This window comes from Peromyscus leucopus, chromosome 4 (assembly GCF_004664715.2).
Source record: "Peromyscus leucopus breed LL Stock chromosome 4, UCI_PerLeu_2.1, whole genome shotgun sequence".
Lineage (NCBI taxonomy): Eukaryota > Metazoa > Chordata > Mammalia > Rodentia > Cricetidae > Peromyscus > Peromyscus leucopus.
The window spans coordinates 9,491,716-9,512,535 of record NC_051066.1 but is presented as its reverse complement, the minus strand read 5'-3'; the positions used below and the strand labels follow the sequence as shown (position 1 = coordinate 9,512,535).

At 45.2% G+C, this 20,820-nt stretch overlaps 1 protein-coding gene across 13 annotated transcripts in view; it reads left to right on the top strand.

Moving 5' to 3' along the window:
- The first annotated feature begins 5,169 nt into the window (after positions 1 to 5,169).
- The window catches only part of Sptan1 (spectrin alpha, non-erythrocytic 1), a 68,675-nt gene continuing 53,024 nt past the window's right edge, over positions 5,170 to 20,820 (top strand). For 5 of the 13 annotated variants that reach the window (XM_028883260.2, XM_028883259.2, XM_028883256.2 and 2 more), the window contains exons 1-3: positions 5,707 to 5,828; positions 8,642 to 8,770; positions 19,526 to 19,765. In XM_028883260.2, the coding sequence (XP_028739093.1) occupies positions 8,738 to 8,770; positions 19,526 to 19,765 (273 nt within the window). In that variant the 5' untranslated portion in view covers positions 5,707 to 5,828; positions 8,642 to 8,737. Of the gene's footprint in view, positions 5,247 to 5,601; positions 5,829 to 8,641; positions 8,771 to 19,525; positions 19,766 to 20,820 lie in introns of those variants that run through there. The other 8 variants (XM_028883261.1, XM_028883257.1, XM_028883252.1 and 5 more) reach the window with 4 other exon arrangements.

Sequence of the window (20,820 nt, the reverse complement as noted above, 5' to 3'; positions counted from 1 at the left end):
AATTAGCCAGAGATTGTGGAGGACCCAGGATATGATAAAGAGGCACAGGAAGGAGTAGGGAGGGGCTTAGAAAGATTTGTGGGCCCTTTTGATCTGGGAAGTGTGGAGAGATGGTCATCTGGTCATTCCTCCACAGTTGCCTTTATCGGGTTTTACCCCAATATCTGACGACTGGTTTTTTATTAATATTAGGTAAATTTAGATAAATGCTTCATTATATGGTCTCATGTGTAACACAGCATGCATGTGGAGGTCAGTGGACAACTTTGTGAAGTCAGTTCTCTTTCTGCTTTTACATGGGCTAGGGTTCAAACTTAAGTTGTGAGGCTTACATGACAAACTCCTTTACTAGCTGACTCATTTCAGCAGCCTGAGAAAACCTTCGTTTTGGAATATTTGTTTACACTGTATGAAGACGTGTCACTGTGATTGATTTAGTAAAGAGCTGAGTGGGCAATAGCTAGGCAGGAGAGCTGGGCTGGATTTCTGAGAAGAGAGAGAAGGGGATGAGGAATCTAGGCATGCAGATCACACCAGAGAGATGCCGTGAGTCTGAAGAAGTTGGACTTACAGTGCAGAGCAGAGGTAACAGAGCATGTGGCAGAACGTAGATTAAAGAAACAAGTTAATTTGAGTTACTTTCATAATTGAAATAAGTCTCTGTGTTGTTATTTGGAGGCTGGTGACCCAAAGATAGTCCAGCAAGAAAGCTTGCTACGTACCTTTTTTGTTTTTTGAGGCAGAGTTTCTCTGTGTAACTGAGACTGTCCAGGACTCACTGTGTAGATCAGGCTGGCCTCAAACTCACAGAGATCTGCTTGCCTCTGCCTCCCGGGTGCTGGGATTAAATGCACCACACCCAGCGAGAATACCTTTTTTTAAAAAGATTTATTTATTATGTATTCAGTGTCCTGCCTGCATGTATGCCTTCCCACCAGAAGAGGGCACCAGATGTCATTATAGATGGTTGTGAGCCACTATGTGGTTGCTGGGAATTGAACTCAGGACCTCTGGAAGAACAGTTACTGCTCTTAACCTCTGAGCCATCTCTCCATTCCTGAGAATACCTTTTATAGCAATTTAATATTCTTCCTTTGGATGTCATGAGCAGTCGTGGCATTTGTCATTCGATGCTAGTTATCCTAATGGAGTCTCAAATGTGAACAAAGAAGACCATTGGAAGCCTGGGTCTTTGATACCCACTGATAGTGTTGCCTCAGCAACCATGACTGCCAGCTGACGCATGTAGCTCCATACAGACACATCAGATTCTTTGCCACAGAATGCTACAAGCTACATTCCCTTTTCAGCTCAGATTCTCACTCATCTGCCTGCTTTCATTGCAGCCTGACCTCATTTCTTGAGCTGAGTGCCCAAATTTTTATCATGTCATTCGTTGTCCTATATCTTAGTGCAGATTTGATGATGCTGAAAGTTCCAGTAGGCTGCAACCTCTGCACATCCATCATACAGAAGAATGGGATGGCTCTGGGGGCTTCCCATTGGCCTGGGGAAAACATACACACACACCCATCAGGAATTCTGTGATGACTGCAGCAACAATCAGGTTCAGACATCCCTAGGTGCCAGGACAACACAAGCCACAGTGCTGCTCACATGTCCTTGTCACACCTGACTAATTCTCCCTTTTCTCTACCATACTTAATGAAGTCACTGGATTTCCTGTGGATCTACAACAAGCAGACAAGAGCTGTGGGCGTCCAGCAATGTGATGCACTTGCAAAAATACCCATTGTAAAGGGGCTTACTGACAGTCCCTAGTGACAGCCAGGCTTCATTTGTTAGATAATACCCATTTAGGGGCTGGAGAGATGGCTCAGTAGTTAAGAGCACTTGCTGCTCTTGCAGAGGACCCAGGTTTGGTTCCCAACACCCTAGAGGAGGGTCACAACAGTCTGTAACTCCAGTGTCAGAGGATCCAATGTCCCTTTCTGGCCTCCAAGGGCACTAGGCATGCACATACTGCAGGCAAAACACTCATACACATAAACTATTTTTATTTTTTAAAGCAAGAGTTTGGAAAAGCAAGTATACATTTGGACTGCTCTAAGGCAGATGACTTGATTGTAGTGCTGGGGATTGGGCCTGAGCTTCACCTCCTTGGGGACACAGTCTACTAATGGACAAAACTCCGGCTGGTGTTTTGCTTTTGAAGTAGGTAAACTGGTGGATGGGACAGTAAATTGATGCAAGCTTCAAGGCTCTGGAATGACTACTTAATTGTCATTAGGCTAGTCTTTAGACAATGGAAAGCTCACATTGTCTTTTGAGGATTGATGCGGTTTATACAATTAATTTTAAAAAATGTGTTTAAGGGGGCTGCAGGGATGGCTCAGAGGTTAAGAGCACTGGCTGCTCTTCCAGGGGACCCGGGTTCAATTCCCAGCACCCACATGGCAGCTCACAACTATCTGTAACTCCAGTTCCAGGGGATCCGACATCCTCACACAGACACACATGCAGAAAAAAAAACACCAATGGGCATAAAGTAAAAATTAATAAATTATTTTTTAAAAATGTGTTTAAGATTAGCAGGAGATCTGGGCATGATGGCACCTCCTCTGCAATCACACTCAGGAAGCTGAAGCCGGAGATTGTCATGAGCTCTAGGACTGATGAGACCACAGCACATGCCACTAACCCCAGTACTCCAGGATGGCTCAGCAGGTAGAGGTATATGCCACCAAGGTTGATGCCCTGATTTGATCCTGGGGTCCACATGGCAGAAGAAGAACCAACTCCATCAAGTTGTCCTCTGACTTCCATACGTGTGCTAGAGAACACATGAATAAATGTGATAAAAAAAAAAAATTGAAGTATGTAGCTCAGCTGGTAGAATATGTTCACAAGTGCCCAGCCCAGATTGCCAGAACTTTCTCATCCTAGGTGGAAACTGGTCCCATGAAGCAATGGTCTTTCCCCCCAATTCTGTCTCCCCTCAGTCCCTGGCCACCAGTATCCTACGTTCTCTCTCAGATCTGGCAGTTGCAGGGTTGTGAGGTAAGCAGAATCATATAATATTGGTCCGTCTGTGTCTGGCTTATTTCACATAGCACAGTGCCCTCAAGTTTCACCCAGTCACTGTGTTTGGAAGACTTGTGCGACTGGCTTGCCAGCTCTACTGCAGCATGTCATTACATCCATCTTGTCAGCTTCTTGTCTCCCTGTAAAGGGAGAAAAATAATGCAAGCACTTGCTTTTGAATTTTGCAGAGGGTGCAAAATAGCGGTAGAGAAAGTGGACAGGTGGCTTCCCGTGGTTGTGATGGGTAAAAGCCAACAATTAGCATATTCCCCAACCACCAACTGACTTTTTGAACAAAGGATCAGGGCTGCATAGAGTGTCAATCTAGGGCTGTGGAAACTCGGAGAAGTTTACATTCCCTCGGGTTCACTGCTTGTAAGGGGCCAGGAGAGGTTTGCTGAGAACATAGAGCTGAACCAAGTTGTCACACTGTGCCGTGCCTGCTTTACTTCTTCCCTCTGAAGTTCTTATAAAACGGGCTTATTATCTGGAATATCCTCTCCCTGTCCCCACGCCTAATAAAATGTGAGGCGTGTGCTGAAATTGGTGGGAGGGGGGGAAGCAACAACAGAAGCCATGAAGAGCGGCTTTTTGATGGCTCATTCTGCTGCCAAATGAGCAGATGAGTGGGCGAGTAGGGGCCTAAGGTACTGTAGCCTGGTCATTCTTCTGCTCAGAGAAAGGATCAACCAACAGGATCTTAGTTTCCAAATCAAGAGAGCTCTGGGTTTCTGATCTGTTCGGCATTTGGTAGAAGCAGTAGAACCCCTATTTCAGTCTGGGGCCAGGGTGATAAATACCCATAGCCCTGATCCCATCCTTTGCCACTGAAGCATAAGGTCTGACAAATCTTGGGGAGTTACACTTGGATTAGCCATCTTGTACCCAAGGCTGACTATCTGATTTTAAAATTTGCTGCTACTGGCTGAAGTGGTGGCTACTATGGTCACCATCAGCTGTTTTCAGAAATGCACAGTGTACATCCTGCTGTGGTGACACACACCTTTTAATCCCAGCACTCAGGAGAAAGAGGCAGGGGGATCTCTGAGTTCGAGACCAGCCTGGACAACAGAGTGAGTTCCAGGACAGCCAGAGCTACACAGGGAAACTGTCCAGAGGGAAAGAAACAAACCACAGTTCAGGAAGCAGCTCCCCCAACCTGTTTTCTCTGTAAAGAAGATTGCAGGAAATGCCTCCTTTCCTCAAGATTTGTGAAGCTGCTTATGGGATGTGGCCGCTCTTTTTCTGTCTCTCCACTCCAAGGAAAGGGACTAGGATTTTTCTTTACTATCATGCATACAGCCAGGGCAGCTTAGAAGTCATAATGGCGATCCTAGGCTCAGGAGAAGCCAAACTGCAGAGGAACAGGAAGCTCAGGACTGCGCCTCACCCAAGTTCTGGAGCTATGCCCAGTGTCTTTGTAATTATTTAGCGAGGAGGGCCAGCTTGGTAACCAGGAGGCTGGTGCCTGGGGGAGCTGCAGAACTCCCAGTCGGCCTGACTACACAGGCATGAGCTGGGTGCTCCGCCATGGTTGCCACACAGCTGTCACCCAAGTGGAGGAAGGGAGAGAGAGCTTTTGCAGAAGGGGAGCCTGGCTGCAGTTTAGAGCCAGGCCCTGAAAAGGGGCTGTGTAGAACGGAGATTGCAGAAATCTTGTTTTTGTCCTCATCTCAAAAGTCCAGCACCCACCTGCACAACTGCTTATGTTCAAATTTTAGCTTTTCTGACTGCTTCGTGCCTGACCAGGGGAGAGAGCTAGCCTCTATGTCATCAGGGTGCTCATTTGTAAAATGGGGAAGGCAATCTCTACCTTGTAAAATTAGTGCAAAGATTAAAAGCCCAGAGAGGTAGCACACAGTGTCAGCTACACAGGAGAAAGTTCAATTAATTGTGGGGAAAGAAACCCTAATGTCTTTTTTACCAACTAGGACGAATGCACCCTATCCTACTGACAACAGGAAGAAAAATTGCTGAAAAATTCTCCAAATCCTGAAATAAAAGCCTTATGCCACAAACCAATCTTTTTCTTTTTCCTAATCAGGATTTGGTTTTTGAGTTTTTTTCCTACCACCTCCTCAAGCACGGAGCCTCAAATCATCTGATTTTCTTAGCCCCAGCCCCCAACAGAACAGGCAGACTCGGGTCTCCCAGCGCCAAGCCTCCTCCTGAGAGAGTGGAGAGGAAGAGCCAACATTCCGGTGAGATCACCCGAAAGGGACAGGGCGTCTTTCCGGCCAGGGCAACAGCATCCCTAGCCTGACTGCAGCGACAGGCCCCGCCCGTCCTTCGCCGCAGTCCCGGAAGGTGCTCCCAGGGGCGTAGGGGCGCGGCGCAGATTCTCTGCAGGGCGGACTGGGCGGGGCAGGATTGCAGGACCCACGCCGCGGCGGGCGGAGGCGGCGGCTCCTCCGCGCCGCGCCCCGCACCCCTCGCGCGCGCGCCCCCGAGCTCCCCTTGCTCCGCCGCCCTCGCGTTGTTCATCCCCACCCCCACTTCCCCGCACCGCGGCCACGGCTCCTTCCGGACGCGCTCGGCCCTTTCCGTACGGCAGTCGAGCGGCGTGTCCCGCCCCTCGCGTCGCCAGCCGGGGAGCGTCCCTCGAGCTCGCGCTCGGCCGCCGCGGGGACGCGCGCGGTCGCCTATAAAAGCCGCAGTGCGCGCGCGCGCCGCCGCCACTATCCGCTGCGGAGCGAACGGCGTGAGGCAGAGGCCGCGGCGGCGCATCTTTTTCCTCAGCAGCCCTCAGCGCGGCGACCCACGCCCCTCACCCCCGGGAGCCGGTGAGAAAGGGCGGTGGGAGGGAAGGGAAGGGCTGAGGGCAGCCGAGCACCGGGGCGGTGCGGACAGGTGAGCCGTGGGGCCTCACGGGCGGCTCCGTGGGCCGCCGCCGCCTTTGTGGCGCGTGGGTTGCCGGGCGCGGCGGAGCCGGGCGGCGACCTGGAATGTCATGGGCTGGGGGAGGCGCGCGAGGGCCCCTCCCTGTGCCCTCGACCCCACCCGTGGCGGCAGGTGGTGGGGGTGGTCCGCAGCAGCACCCTCCCGCCAGCGCCCCCCGCACCGCCCTGCGCCCGCACGGTCGGTGCCCGCACCTCTTGGAGGAGCCTAGCGTCCGCAGTGAAGGGCTCTCTGACCTTAATTTCATCCTGTCTGGCGGGCGGTCCCGGGCCCTCCAGCCGCAGGAAGGGCTCCTTTTTCTTTCCTGGTAATAAATGTCTTTTCTCCCCAGTGCTGACCTGCTCCTGTACAGTAGTTAGATGCGGCGCCGCTTGGTAGGAGATCCAAATCCAATAATAACTTAATAGCTTACAGCTCTCTCTTTCTTTTTATGGGAGACTGCATTTGTTTGTTTGTATTTAAGTCGAAGTTAATATATATATATTTTTTTTGTCAGCGTGCCAGTGTGGAGTGATAGAGCAATCTTTTGTCTGAAGCAGCCCTTGCAAATTTGATGAAATGCTTCTCAATGAAAAATTGTATTTTAAAAGCCTCTCAGGTACTGGAATTACCTATGTATATAAAACAAGGGGGCTTCCGTGTAAGTACGGTTCGATATGTTTTAAATGAATAGCCCAGAAATCTGGGTGAGATAATTTTTAGCTGTTACACTTTACAGAATCTTTTTGACAATTCCCCCACACCCCAACCCACACCTCAATCTCTCCAATTTCTTACTATGTAGCCCAGGCTGGCCTGGAATTTGCTGAATAGCCCAGGTTGGTCTCAAACTCAGGTTTTTCCTGCCTCAGCCTCCCATATAATCATATATATAGATTTTATATATATATATATATATATATATATATATATAGAGAGAGAGAGAGAGAGAGAGAGAGAGAGAGAGAGAGAGAGAGACCCAAAATGTTTTAAGGCATTTGTTTTCCCTTGGTATTTTCGAAAAACTAATCTTCACAGCTGTCAAGAAATACGAAGTATTTTCATAATGCATTAAGAAATTGCGTTGTCATAGCAATTGGACTTAAGTAAAACAGAATGTATCAAAGATGGCAGGGTGGGGGTGTCTTGCAGCCAGGAAATGAGAGTTTAAGAATAGCATCAGCAACAGTGAGTTGCATGAAGCTATTGAGCCAAGGATCCCACTCATCCTAAATGTCTTAGATTTTAAAGGTCAAATTGAAGTCAAATTTGAGAAAAAAAAAAGTGCTGCAGTAAGGTCCCCTGCAGGAAATTAACAATAAGCCTTTTTTAGTAACTGGGCCATTAATTTCTCAAAGGGATCCTCAAAGTGTGTTGACTGTTACCCAGGGACCTAGGTAGGAAGAATGGAATGTAAGGTTTGTGTGAAACAGTTCTTAGGGACTTAATTTAGATATGCACTCCCACCTCCTACCTTTTGAGACAAAGTCTTGATACGCAGCCCTTTCTGGAACTGTGTAATTGGTTGTAGCTGGTCTTGAACTCATTATATTCCTGCCGACAAGCCTGGCTGCCACCAGCCTTGGCTCTTAGCCCTCTTAAAGAGAAGCGGCCTTGCTCTGTTGTCTCAGACTCAGTGCTTCACCGTCCTAAGTAGCTGGCCTGTGGCAGGCGGGGGCTGCTTGTAGCCAGCTGTTTTCTTGACAGTGTGTTTGGCTTGGCTGTATGCTTTGTAATAACCTAATACTTGAAGAAATCTGATGTCAAGTGATCTAATGAACAGGTTTGAGTGGAGAGAGCCATATTAAATGTATCTTTTAGTCCCCTGGATTAGAATTTTGTATTATTTTCCTTCTCGGCTTTCATCTCAAAGGGTGGGGCCTCTGCAGATATTGAGAAATGACTCTTAGGAATAGCTCCCCCATCCTCTCTACGGAACATGTGAAGGACAGAGGGTCTGAGGGCAGCCTGCTTTTGTAATCAGTCCTTCCTGGCTATTGGAGAACTCCACTCTATGCATCTAGGTCGGCTGCAGCTCTTCGGCTGTGGCCTCACTGAGGAATGCAGTGATATGATGGCAAATGCTGACTCCGGGAATGCAGAGGTCCACATAGCTGATCACTTAGAGCCAGCTGACTGGAACAGCTGTGCAGTGAACCAGCACCTTTCCCATCTCTTTTGCACATGCTGCTTATACTAGTTTTTAATAGGAAATAATAGTGTTGTATAACAGAATTGCACCAACAAATGACTTAATGCTTTTACTTAATTACTTTTACTGTGCAAAATCCTTGGGATTCCTATTTTATCAGACTGGATGGGAAGAGGCCATATTTATTTTTAAAAGAACTTTCAGTATTAAAAAATCAACATTTGGGGGCTAGGCAGTGGTGGTGCACACCTTTATTCCAGCACTCTGGAGACAGAGAGAGGCAGGTGAATCTCTCTGAGTTCAAAGCCAGCCTGGACTAAATAGTGAGTTCCAGTACAGACAGACAAGGAAACCTTGTCTTGAAAAACCAAGAAAATAATTCAATGCTTGGGTAAACTGAGGCCTGAAAGAGCATGTGACTTGGCCAAGGCAGCACATTTAGGTGATGGTAATTGTCAAAACATAGCAGCCTTGGTTCTCTTACAACATTTCATATTCCTGGTGGGATATGGATACCGGGGAAATCTTTGCTATTAAATTTTCGCCTGTTTTCATGTGTTTTCACAGATCTGTTCCCTTCACTTTGAAGTGATTCTATCCCACTTGCCCTTAGAAGTGTTGTCTTGCCTTCCCCTCCCTCTTTAGACTCCACATTCCTCCATCATGTTGTCATCGTTTCGTAAACGCAGAGTCCAGGTATTTGACTAGCATGCAGAAAATGTGTTGCCTTTTGGGGTTTTTTTGCCTGGCTTGCAGTGGAGACATTTTGGTGTCTAAGGATGAATGATCCAAAGAGGGAGAAGCCCTGCCTGCATGACCTTTCTGTTAAGTAGAAAGGTTGGTGACAGTCTGGTTGGGATTTCTGGTTTCATGACGGGAAGGGCAGTATGTTTACTCTAAAATTTCCAAAGCCTACTGTTCTCTACCTTTCTGATTGTCTTCTAAGGCATGGATGTTTTAATTTCTTATTGCCATCCTTGTGTTTGCATGTAATGTTTGCTGATTTTTAATTGATGGCTGCTTGGTTCCTAAGAACCAAGGGAGTAATTCACTTTAGATATTTAGAAAAATGACCTGAAAACATATAGTATAAATAGTGTTTTCAGTTTGACAAGTGCTGTAACCTGGGTTTGTCCCCTTTCCCATTGACTTAGCTCTACCATAATCCCTGTGATGAAATGGCACTAACAGATTCTTTCTTCAAAACCAACACTCTGGCCAGGTGTGGTGGCGCACACCTTTAATCCCAGCACTTGGGAGGCAGAGGCAGGCACCTGAGTTAGAGGATAGCCAGGGCTTCAGAAAAACTGTCTTGAAAAAGCAGAAAACACACACACACACACACACACACACACACACACACACACACACACCACTCTGTATGTTTTATGTGCAGTGTTTCAGTATTTGCTAAAATTGAGCCTTTTTCAAAAAAGAAAAAAACTGCTTAAAGTGATCTTGATATTCTTTTTTTTTTTATTTTACAACACCATTCAGTTCAACATAATAGCCACAGATTCCCCTGTTCTCCCACTCTCGCCCCCTCCCCCTCCCCCGTGATCTTGATATTCTTAAATGAGAGTTAAAAATTACAGACTTTTCCAGTGATTATAGGTGATAAATCTAAGGCAGGCCCTTTTTATAAATGCAACTAGTTAATTATCTAAGGCTTACAACCTTTTCCTGTCTTGAATCTTAATATATTGCACTTAAACCCTTTTCATCTGAATTTTGCAGGTTGAAAGGTAAGTAGCAGCAAGATAGTATGTGGGGAGCATCAGAAGTAAGTTACCCAGCATTGCTCTGCATTTCTGGGTTTTGATGCAATGCAGTATGAATCTCTTGCTTTCTTGAAGCTAAGTCCTGCTCACCTCTGCAGAATTGTGCTAACAAGTGAAACTGAATTAATCAATTTGAAGGCTGTCATGCAGAGCCACAGTCTTGACTGGAATGTGGTTAAAGCAAAAGGATTGCCAGAGTCTTGTTTATGTACTATTTACTGCTCTGCTTACCATCCTATCTGCTACTAAAACCTGTAGCTAAGCTGGTTTGAGTTGATTTGTTTGATCTGAGAATCAACTACAGAGTTTTATGGGCGCTAACCAATTCTTTGGCAGTTTGTTCTCAGGCAAGCCATTTCACATCTGTGGATGTAGTCCTCTTGCTTTGCAAATCTGAGAGTCACTATATGCTGGCCTCATAAACACAGAGAAAAGAAAGATATTGTCAGTTCTGCACATTTGGGCTCTGACTAAGCAGCAAAGCCCGAACTGATGAATGGTTTCTGTGACCTTTGCCTTGGGCGATGTTTACGAATTTTTCCATAGAGCCAACTGATCCATTTTTCCTGTGAGTCCCTAAAACGACTTTCTTCAAAACAGAACAGCTGGTGTCCAGCCTGAGAATCAACATTCATTTTATAGCATTCCAAGTCCTTCAGCGTGCTGCAGTGACTTTAAACACAGCAAAAGTAAAGACTCCTTTCATATTTACTTTGATTTCTCTTTTCTTTTGAAGTGTCATAGAAAGACAAATGGCTGAATTGTTCTACTCTATGAAATGTGGGTAAAGCTGTCCTAAACCACTCACACACAAGTGCCAGATTTGTGGCATCCAAAGCATTTGACCTTTGGTTTGAAAATGTTTTCATTCAGTCTTGTTACTTAACACAGTTTGATTCCTACCCACTGTCTCTCCATGCTCCCATTGTAGATATACACTGGCATGTAACTGCTTATAGATTAAGTAAAGGCATTTTAAAATTCCCCAAGTACCAAGAAGGGTCTCAAACAGCTGTTTCTTGGCATTTGGTTGTCCTGGCAACAAAGATACTCATGTAAGTCTGCTTAGGAATCCAGTTCAGTATATAATGTGTACAAAATTATGCTGTGCATGAGGAGACATTCTTTGGCTTACTGTATCTTTGGAAATTTATTTAGAAAACTTTAGGTAGAAATTTCTAGTTACACTTCATGCCTGTAGAACCAGCTAGATCTGGGGCTGGAGATACAGCTCAGTGGCTGTTCTTCCAGAGGACCCAAGCTCATACCTGTCTGTAACTCCAGTTCCAGGGATTCTGACACCCTTATGCAGACATACATGCAGGCAAACACCAATGAACATAGAATAAAAAAAAAAGAACCAACTGGATCTGGCAGTATTGCAAGAATGCTGACAAGTCCTTTTTGTTTATTACAATAGAGGGCATAGCTGTAATTCTTGTTTGATCCCCTGAGATCACCTCACATACCTTGCTGAAGGACACAGCTATTGTTTTGACTGCTGCCTTACAGTATTGATGAAGAGCCCTCATCTCCTGTCTTCTTTAACATTTGTAAAAATTGAACTTTTCTTAAAACTTACCTTAAATGTAACAGTGTTTTTTTGTTTTTGTTTTTGTTTTGTTGTTGTTTGAGACAGGGTTTCTCTGTAGCCCTGGCTGTCCTGGAACTCAATCTATAGACCAGGATGGCCTCAAACTCAGAGATATGCCTGCCTCTGCCTCCCAAGTGCTGGGATTAAAGGTGCCATCATATCCAGCTAAATAGAACACTGTCCTTAAATGCACAGAAAATACATTTAACACTAATTTCCCCTCGTTTATTGTCTGTGTACATGGACCTGATTGACAAAAATCAGAATTGATTGGCAGCATGGAGATAAGCTGTCAGTTGGTTGACTCTGAGGCACTCCTCCATTGTGGTTTTAGGCAGTTAGTACCACAGACAGATAGGCTGGTAAGTTTGTAGATTGTTTTCTAATGGCATGTTTCCCAGATTCTTCCTTCCCAGTGATTTAAAGCTGTTAATCTCGTTAGGCTAAGTAGAGCCTGAAACATTCTCTGGAGTATGCCTTATCAGACTGCTGCATGTTGCCAGGGCAGGGGTGGGGTTCTTTCAGTATGCAGCTCAGTCATGGAAGGAATGTGGTACACACAGGCAGGGTCACAGAAATTCCAGTAACTTTGATATAATTTTGGGTGAGAGGTTGTACATCTTTGGGTAACAGTTCTTGATTGTATTTATGAAAATTTCTTTTTTCCATGTTGTCTGTAAATGTTCCTTTTAGGAGTGAAAAGAAAATGGAGTTCTTGCAGCTAATAACATCTATCAGGTTAAGAGAATAATAATCTCCTGTAAGCCTACAAATAAAAAATTCCGCAGTGGGAGCGAGGTGGTGTCCAACTGCAGAGAGCCGGTTGTGCTTGGCAGAGGTCCCACCTTCTGACGTCAGCTGATCTACTGCAGGAAAGAAAAGTCCATTATTGCCTGACCAAAGTACTTGGTATAGAATTGACTCTTTCTACTTCATTGGGTCCACAAAGAAAGCCTTTTAGGTTGGTTAATGTCAGTGGGTCCTCTCTGGAAGGTCTCCCTGCTTTGGTAGGAGCAGTTTGCTAATAGCAGGCTGAACTCGTGCAGAGAGACTCTCCAGTGTTATGATGGAGATTGTCCATCAGACAGGGTTGCTTCCTGATGTGTTCTCCACTCCACCTCCACACTAGAGCTTGAACCCAGGGCCTTACACATACCAGGCAAGTCCTCTACCAGTGAGAGCTGCCTCTCCCTAGAACCCCCACCCCTATAATTTTTGAGACAGGATCCCAACAAGTTGGCTCAGGCTAGCCTTGAATTCTCTCTGAGATCCTTTGGCCTCACCCTCTGGAGTAGCTGGGTTTGTAGTTCTGAGGTACAAAGCTCAGTTCCTAATGTGATTTCTTAGAGATTTCCCTGCAGCTAAAGCAGTTTTAAATGTGAACCCTGTAATAGGAGACAGGACAGGCACCATATACTTCAGTCCTGAAGACATGACTATATTTGAGCAACTCTTTGTAGTATGGTTACTGTTCCAGGTTACAGCTCTACCTTCCCTAGGGGGGGATAATTGTTACAAGAAAATTTTGTAAGCAGGCAAATGAAATACATCATTTCTATGGTTTCCTTCCTTTTGTGTTTTTTGATACAGCTGTCTGTCCTGGAACTCGCTCTATAGACCAGGCTGTTCTTGAATTGCCTGCCTCTGCCTCCTGAGGGCTGGGATTAAAGGCATGTACCACTACTGCCTGGCTCCTCCCTCCCTCCCTCCCTCCCTCCTCCCTCCCTCCCTCCCTCCCTCCTTCCTTCCTCCCTCCCTCCCTCCCTCCCTCCGTTCCTTTACTGTTTGCTGTGGATAAGAGCAAGGACAATGTATAAATAAATCATCCTTTTGATTTTGTTTTGTTTTGTTTGTTTGATGGGGGTCTCACTGGATATGGGTAGCTCAGGTTGGCCTCCAACTGGAAACATCCTATCTTAGTCTCCCTAGTGAGATTAGAGGCATGTCCAACAACTTGGCTAGTTATTAATTTTAAGGACTCTTGAAGTCCATTTTTAGAATTGATTAAGTTTTTCAGTTCTGCCTACCTACCAAAGGTACGGAGCTGTGCCTTGCTGACTTGTTTGCCTGAAGTCAGCCTATGCCAGTGAAGAGAGCAGCTGCGTCCTCAGGGAACATTGTGTGAAGCCCATCTGAGATTGGTAATCTGGATTTACTGGGGAGATGCCTGGTTGTGTATCTTAAGTCAGCATATTGTTTTGTCATTCTTGTCACCAACCTAACATTTACCAGAGTAGAATTCTAGTTTTACAATACATAGCGAGAAAGCCATTATCCAACCCTCCTCACTCCTTGCAAATGAATTTGTGTATTTGTTCAGTCATTTAGTCAACAAGCATATTTATTTATATGTATATCTATTTTGAGACCTGGTCTCACCATGTAGTCCTGGCTGGCCTAGAACTTGCTATATATATAGACTAGTCTGGCCTTAAATTTTGAGATTCTCCTGCCTCTGACTCCCGAGTGTTGAGGTTAAAGTCATATTCCACCATACCTGGCTTAAAGTTTTATTTTTAAAATTGCCTTATCATATTTATTTATTTAGTTAGTTAATTAGTTAGTTAGTTAGTTAGTTATCAAGACAGGGCTTCTTTGTGTAGCCTTAGCTATCCTGGAACTAGCTCTGTAGACCAGGCTGGCCTCTAACTCAGTGATCTACCTGCCTCTGCCTCCCAACTGCTGGTATTATGCGCCACCAGTGTCCAGCTTCTTATCATTTTAAATGTTTTGGAACAATATTACCATACCAAGAGAGTCATTAAACAGCAGCACAAACCGATTTTAAGAACCTGAAAAGGTAAAGATAATGCCCACAGGCATTTGTCCAAATTCTGAGAGGTGGTGTCAGACTTAGGGAGTTACGTCGTGGCTAGAAGGCTGCTTTACCACCCACATTTACAGCCTACCTCCTCAGTTTAGGAACTGAAAAGAAAAATTAGATAGTCCAGCAAAGGGAAATGATTCCTAGCTGACAATCCAGGTTTTCCACTGAAGATGAGTTTTTCCTTCCCAGTGGTCTCTGGATTCCTCTCCCCCATGAACTGCTATCATTTCTATCCTCTTTTTGTAGAGAGGAGTCTAAACTGTCTTTTAGCAGAGCACAATGTTGGGACACAGTATATGCCCCATGCCCATAAATATTTCCTGTTGACACAAGCAGGCTAAAGGAAATTGGGTAGGACTCTGTTGACAGAGCAGCCTGTTCCTAAATGCATCTCGCAGCTTGGCCTTGTAGCTCATCTACCTAAGGTGTTTTTCTAATTTTGATATGGAGCAGTTTACAGACAAATCATCTAGACCAGGATTCCACACAGAAAAGCACAAGGAGCCCTCTCAGCATTGACAGTTCTTTCCTGCTGCAGTTCACAGACCAGAGGGAAGCAGGACATGGACTGAACCTTCTTTACGTTCCTTACACCCGAGTAAGGGTTTCGGATGTTGGGTGTCTCTGACTCGTCAGGAGGAAGTAGGAAGAAATGTTTTGCACATCTGCAGGTGTGGCTTCAACAGGACAGGGAGCAAGATGGAGTTGACTCATTTCAGTGTGTCTTGAGGTGTGTGTAGGACATACCTGGAAAAGAAGGGATGGAGCATTGTAGGCAAAAGGATCACGTACAGGCCAGGCATGTCTAGTCCACGCAAGAGGACCAGATGTTAAGCATCCTCTTCAGCTACATAGGGAGTTCAAAGAAAAAAGTGTACAAATGGCTTGGAGTTTATTATAGAGAGTCATGTTTTAGAAAAGGACTTATTTTATGATTGGGGAGGTGGCTGAGAAGCTAAAGCACTTGATATGAAATCGGGCATGGCAGTGTGCTTCTGTGACTCAGATGGGGGTCGAAGGGGAGTTCTTGGAACAGCCAGGCCAAAGCAGTAAAGCTCCAGGTTCAGTGAAGAGACCCTGTTGCAGAAAATAAGGTAAGGGGGCCGGAGAGATGGTGTTAAGAGCTGTGGTACAGAAAAGCCTATCCTTAACACTTTCCTTCCCTCCCTCCCTGCTCTTCCCACCACCATCCTACACTAATAATATGTATTTAAAAATTGTTATTACACATACGTATGTGTTGCACCATGTATGTGAAGGTCAGCAGACAATTTGTAAGAGTGGGTTTTCTCCTCAGCATAGGACTCCTGAGAACCAGCTCTGTCTGATCAGGCTTGGCAGCAAGTGCCTTTACCAGCTAAGCCCTCTTCCATGCTGGACTTCGTTGGTTTTTTTTGTTTTGTTTTGTTTTGTTTTTGTTGTTGTCTGGAGCTGAGGACCGATCCCAGCGCCTTGTACTTGCTAGGCAAGCGCTCTACCACTGAGCTAAATCCCCAACCCCTGGATTTCTTAAAAAGATAGAGGAAGGTGTCTGGCAAACTCGTGCACCTGCAAGCGTGTGTGAGCGTGTGCTACGCACGCATGCACGCACGCACGCCTAGAGATGGTGGCTCAGTGGTGGGTTGCTTGCTTAGCATTCAGGAAGCCCTGCGTTAGATGCCTAGTACCACTAAAAATGGGGAGGGGGAAAAGATTGGGGAATTAGACAGCCAAAACAAGCAGTTCCATAGAGTATAATCTGAAAGACAAGATGCCTCAGTTAAAATCACTTCAGGTCTTCCCCGGGAAGATAATGTCTGTATTAGAATATTGTCCTCAATGCTGGTCAGGTGTACAGAGCACATGCTGAGCTGTTCTTTCCTATGGGTTGTGGGCAGCACCCTCACAGGTTTTCATCCCACTCTACAGGACAAGGGGCAAAGCTCCCAGGTATTTCTGGTAACAAGGTTTTTTGTTTTATTTATTTTATTTTTTAAGATTTAAGTACTTTATGAACATGGGTGTTTTGTCTATATGTACATTTGCACATCAAAAGAGGGCATTGGATTCCATGGGACTACAAATATAGAAGGTTGTGAGCCACCATGTGAGTGCTAGAACTGAATTCAGGACCTCTGGAAGAGCAGTTATTGCTCTTAACCACTGAGCTATCCCTCCATCCCCGTAGTTTTTAGACCTTCTACATGGTTCATGGAACGGTAACCGGAAGGGACCTTGGTGCTCATCTACTCTGCTTACCATACTCAGAATCCCCTCTTGAAAGTCTCCCTCTCCCCTAGGTATGGGCCTAGTATCTGATACAGACCAGACTGGCTTTGAACTTGTGTCAGTCCTTCTGCATCTGCCTCCTGATACTTGGATTTCATACTTGGATTTTAAGCATGAGCCACTATTGCTGTCACAAACTGATTTAATTTTTATTTTGTGTGTGTGAGTATGTTGGGGCATGTGGAGGTCAGAGGACAACTTTGTGGGATGGATTCTAGCCATCAAACTGAGATTGCCAGTGGGTACACTGAGCCATCTCATGAGTCCTTTTTTTTTTTTTAATATGTGTACCACATATTTGTGCCTGATGCCCATGAAGTCAGAGGAAGGTATTGTATCCCCTGGAACTGGGGTTACAGGCAGTTGTGAGCTGCCATGGGTGCTAGAACCTGAACGGTCATCCCCTGGAATAGCAGCCAGTACTCTTCACCTCTGAGCCATCTCTCCAAATCAAGAATTATTGTTTGTGTTTCAGAACATCTTACTGTATAACTTAGGCTGGCCTGGAAGTCTCCATTCTCTTGTCTCAGCCTACTGAAAGAAATTCTGTTGGTGGTGGTAAGAATCAGTTGATTGATGGGTGTGTGCAAGGTTACCTGTCATTCTTAGCCACTCTAGCATAGTAGGAAAGGCAGCTTGTGTACAGGGTCATGTATTGCTGAATTTAGACTTTTAGAAGCTTTTTGTCATTAATTTACATTTGTTTTTCTGTGATTTTATGTTTGTTTGTTTTGGTTTTTGGTTTTTTTTCTTTCTTTCTTTCTTTCTTTTTTTTTTTTTTTTTTTTTTTTTTTTTGGTTTTTCGAGACAGGGTTTCTCTGTGTAGCTTTGCGCCTTTCCTGGATCTTGCTGTAGACCAGGCTGGCCTCGAACTCACAGAGATCCACTTGGCTCTGCCTCCCGAGTGCTGGGATTAAAGGCATGCGCCACCATGCCGGGCTTCTATGTTTCTTAAATTGACTAGAGGATAAATTGACTAGAGGATGAAATGGTTTCTTTTTCTCTCTGGTGCTGGGGATGGAACTGATGGCCTAGTATATGCTAGGCAGCTGATGTGCTGTTCTGTATTACCACTCTGGCTTGTACTTGATAAGATCTAAGTAGCATAATCATTGTTTCTCACATAATAGGCCAAGTTCTTTTCTTGACATTAAATTTGGCAAAATTTCTTAGAAAACTACATGTTTAGCATTAGGGTTTAGTGCTGCAAGGGAAACCCCACTATCTGTTACCCTAGCCTTGGTAGTTTCTGTGAAACTGATGTTGAACCTATGCAGCCTCCCTACTTCCAAAGCCACTGTAGAAGTAGAGGAAGCTGAGCCAGGCCTGATGGCCCAGGTGTGTGATTCCCAGCTGTGGGACACTGAGGCAGGAAGAGTTCAGGTTCAAAACCAGTCTGGGGCCGGGCAGTGGTGGCGCACACCTTTAATCCCAACACTCGGGAGGCAGAGCCAGGCAGATCTCTGTGAGTTCGAGGCCAGCCTGGTCTCCAAAGCGAGTTCCAGGAAAGGCGCAAAGCTACACAGAGAGACCCTGTCTTGAAAAACCGAAGGAAAAAAAAAAAAAAAGAAAACCAGTCTGGGAAACCTAATGAGATGTGGTCCCAGTAAAATGAAAAAGGGCTGGAGATTTGCTGTTGAACAGTGCTGGCCTCACATGCATTCGAGATGCTGAGTTAAATACCTGGTAAACGCACTTACACACACATACACACACACACACACACACACACACACACACACACACACACACACACTCTTGTATCTGCATGAGCAGTGTTCATACAGCTCCCTCCCGCAATACACCATGAATGATTTTCATTCTGATGACAAGACCTGTCACTGTCTCTGTCCAGCCTGATAGCCTGAGGACTTGCACAGCTGACATTTCAGAGTAACTGAGAATTCAGCTGCTTCATCTAGGTAAAGTCATCCTTTCATTGACCAACAACAGAGCTGGGAAGACAAAGAGGAAAGCTGTTTAAATAAGAGTAAATTGGGGGTGGGAAATGCCATCTGACTTGTTAAAGTGCTTGCTTTTGCATGCACAAGACCCTGGGTTTGATCCCAGCACTGCATAAAACCTGGTGTTGATGTGTTGGTGGAACATAATTGTAACTAGCACTGTGGCTACGTAGCAAGTGGCCAGCCTATGATACATGAGACCTCGTCTTTATTTCAAGAGGTCATTCACACCTACACATTAAATGCAAAAGCTAGATGAAAGGATTTTTTGAGTGAATTTGTCAATAATCCTTCAAATAATGTTTGCTTTGAATCTTAAAGCCCCTATAGAAGTAATAGAAATGTAATTCTTCCATTTACCTCTTTCACTTTTCATTGCCATCAAGACTACCATCCTTGGGCTGGAGAGATGGCTTAGTGGTTAAGAGCACTGGCTGTTCATCCAGAGTTCAGTTCCTAGCAACCACATGGTGGCTCACAACCATCAATAATGTTATCTGATGCCCTCTTTTGGTGTGCAGGTGTACGTGCAGATAGAGCACTCATACATAAATAAATAAATCTTTAAAGCAAAAACAAAACAAAAAAAAACTATCATCCTCTAAGGGGCCAAAGTAAGTAGGTAGGTGCTGTGGGAGTAAATAGCTTAGAGTTTCTCAACGTGTAGGTCATGACCCCTTTGGGGGGTTGAATGACCCTTTCACAGGGGTCACCCAAGTGCATTGGAAAACACAGATACTTACATCAGGATTCACAATAGTAGCAAAGTTACAGTTAAGAACTAGCAATGCAAATAAACTTTATGGTTGTGGGTCACCAAAACATGAGGAACTGTATTAAAGGGTCACAGAGTTAGGATGGTTGAGAACCACTGAAATGGCTATTGTTTATTAAGGCTCTGTCCCTAAAAGCAACTACTTAATAGTTCAATTCTTGGGGTTTTCTAATTCTTTCCTTCAGAAAGCCTAATCCATTTCTTGTCTTGTGGAGCTTATTTCAGGCATTCTGTCTTTTCAGAAAATGGATCCAAGTGGGGTCAAAGTGCTGGAAACAGCAGAGGACATCCAGGAGAGACGCCAGCAGGTCCTGGATCGGTACCACCGCTTCAAGGAGCTCTCTACCTTGCGGCGGCAGAAACTGGAGGATTCCTATCGGTTCCAGTTTTTTCAAAGAGATGCTGAGGAGCTGGAGAAGTGGATTCAGGAGAAGCTTCAAGTTGCATCTGATGAGAACTACAAAGACCCAACCAACTTGCAGGTCTGTATGTCTGAACTGCTTGGGATGCTTGCATCTCAGAAGTCAGGGGCCCAAAAAAGATTGAGTAGCTAGAAGAATGTGGGTCAGACACAAAGGCCAACTCTGCTCTGAGAAGACCCTGTGGTGGGGACATAGCTTACAGACATGACGGTTTCTTTTCTGCATACTTGAGAACCAGTGGTTCTTACCTTCCTAATGCTGTGACCCTTCAGTACGGTTCCTCATGTTGTGATGACCTCAACCATAAAATTATTTCATTGCTACTTCATAACTAACTTTGGCTACTGTTATGTATTGTAATGTGAATATCTGTTTTCTGATGTTAGGCAGCCCCTCTGAGAGGGTCATTTGACCCCCACAGGTTGAGAACTGCTGCCTTAAACTGATAGCTCTCAAACTGCTATCTCAAAGCCACAGGAATTCCTAACATTTCCAACAAAAGTCTTGGTGGTTATTTTGGATTGTGGTTTTGTTTTTGAGACAGGGTCTTACTCTGAAGCCCTAGCTGACTTGATATGTAGACTAGGCTAGCCTCAAACTCACAGAGATCTGCATGCCTGCTTTCTGTGTGCTGAAATTAATGCACCACCATGACCTGCTGGACTGGCATGCTACAGCATTGTTACCAAAATATATAATAATGGGCTGGAGAAATGACTGAGTGGTTAAGAAGATGCACTGCTCTTAGAGAGGTCATGGGTTCCCAGCATCCACATCAGGTGTCTCACAACTCCAGTTTCAGGGGCTCTCATGACCTCCTTTGGCCTCTGGGCCCCTGCATATACATGGCATACATTCACACAGACACAGACATAGAAATGTTTTTTAAAAGAAAGGAAGAAATGGAATGGGTTTGGCAAGATGGTTCAGTGGGTATGAGTCCCAGCCTAAGACCCACATGGTGAAAGGAGAGAGCAGGTGTTAGAGCATGTGCATGTTTACACGCATATACACACACACCTACAAAATGAATGTAACTTAAAAACCGAAGGCAAGCCGGGCAGTGGTGGCGCACGCCTTTAATCCCAGCACTCGGGAGGCAGAAGCAGGCGGAT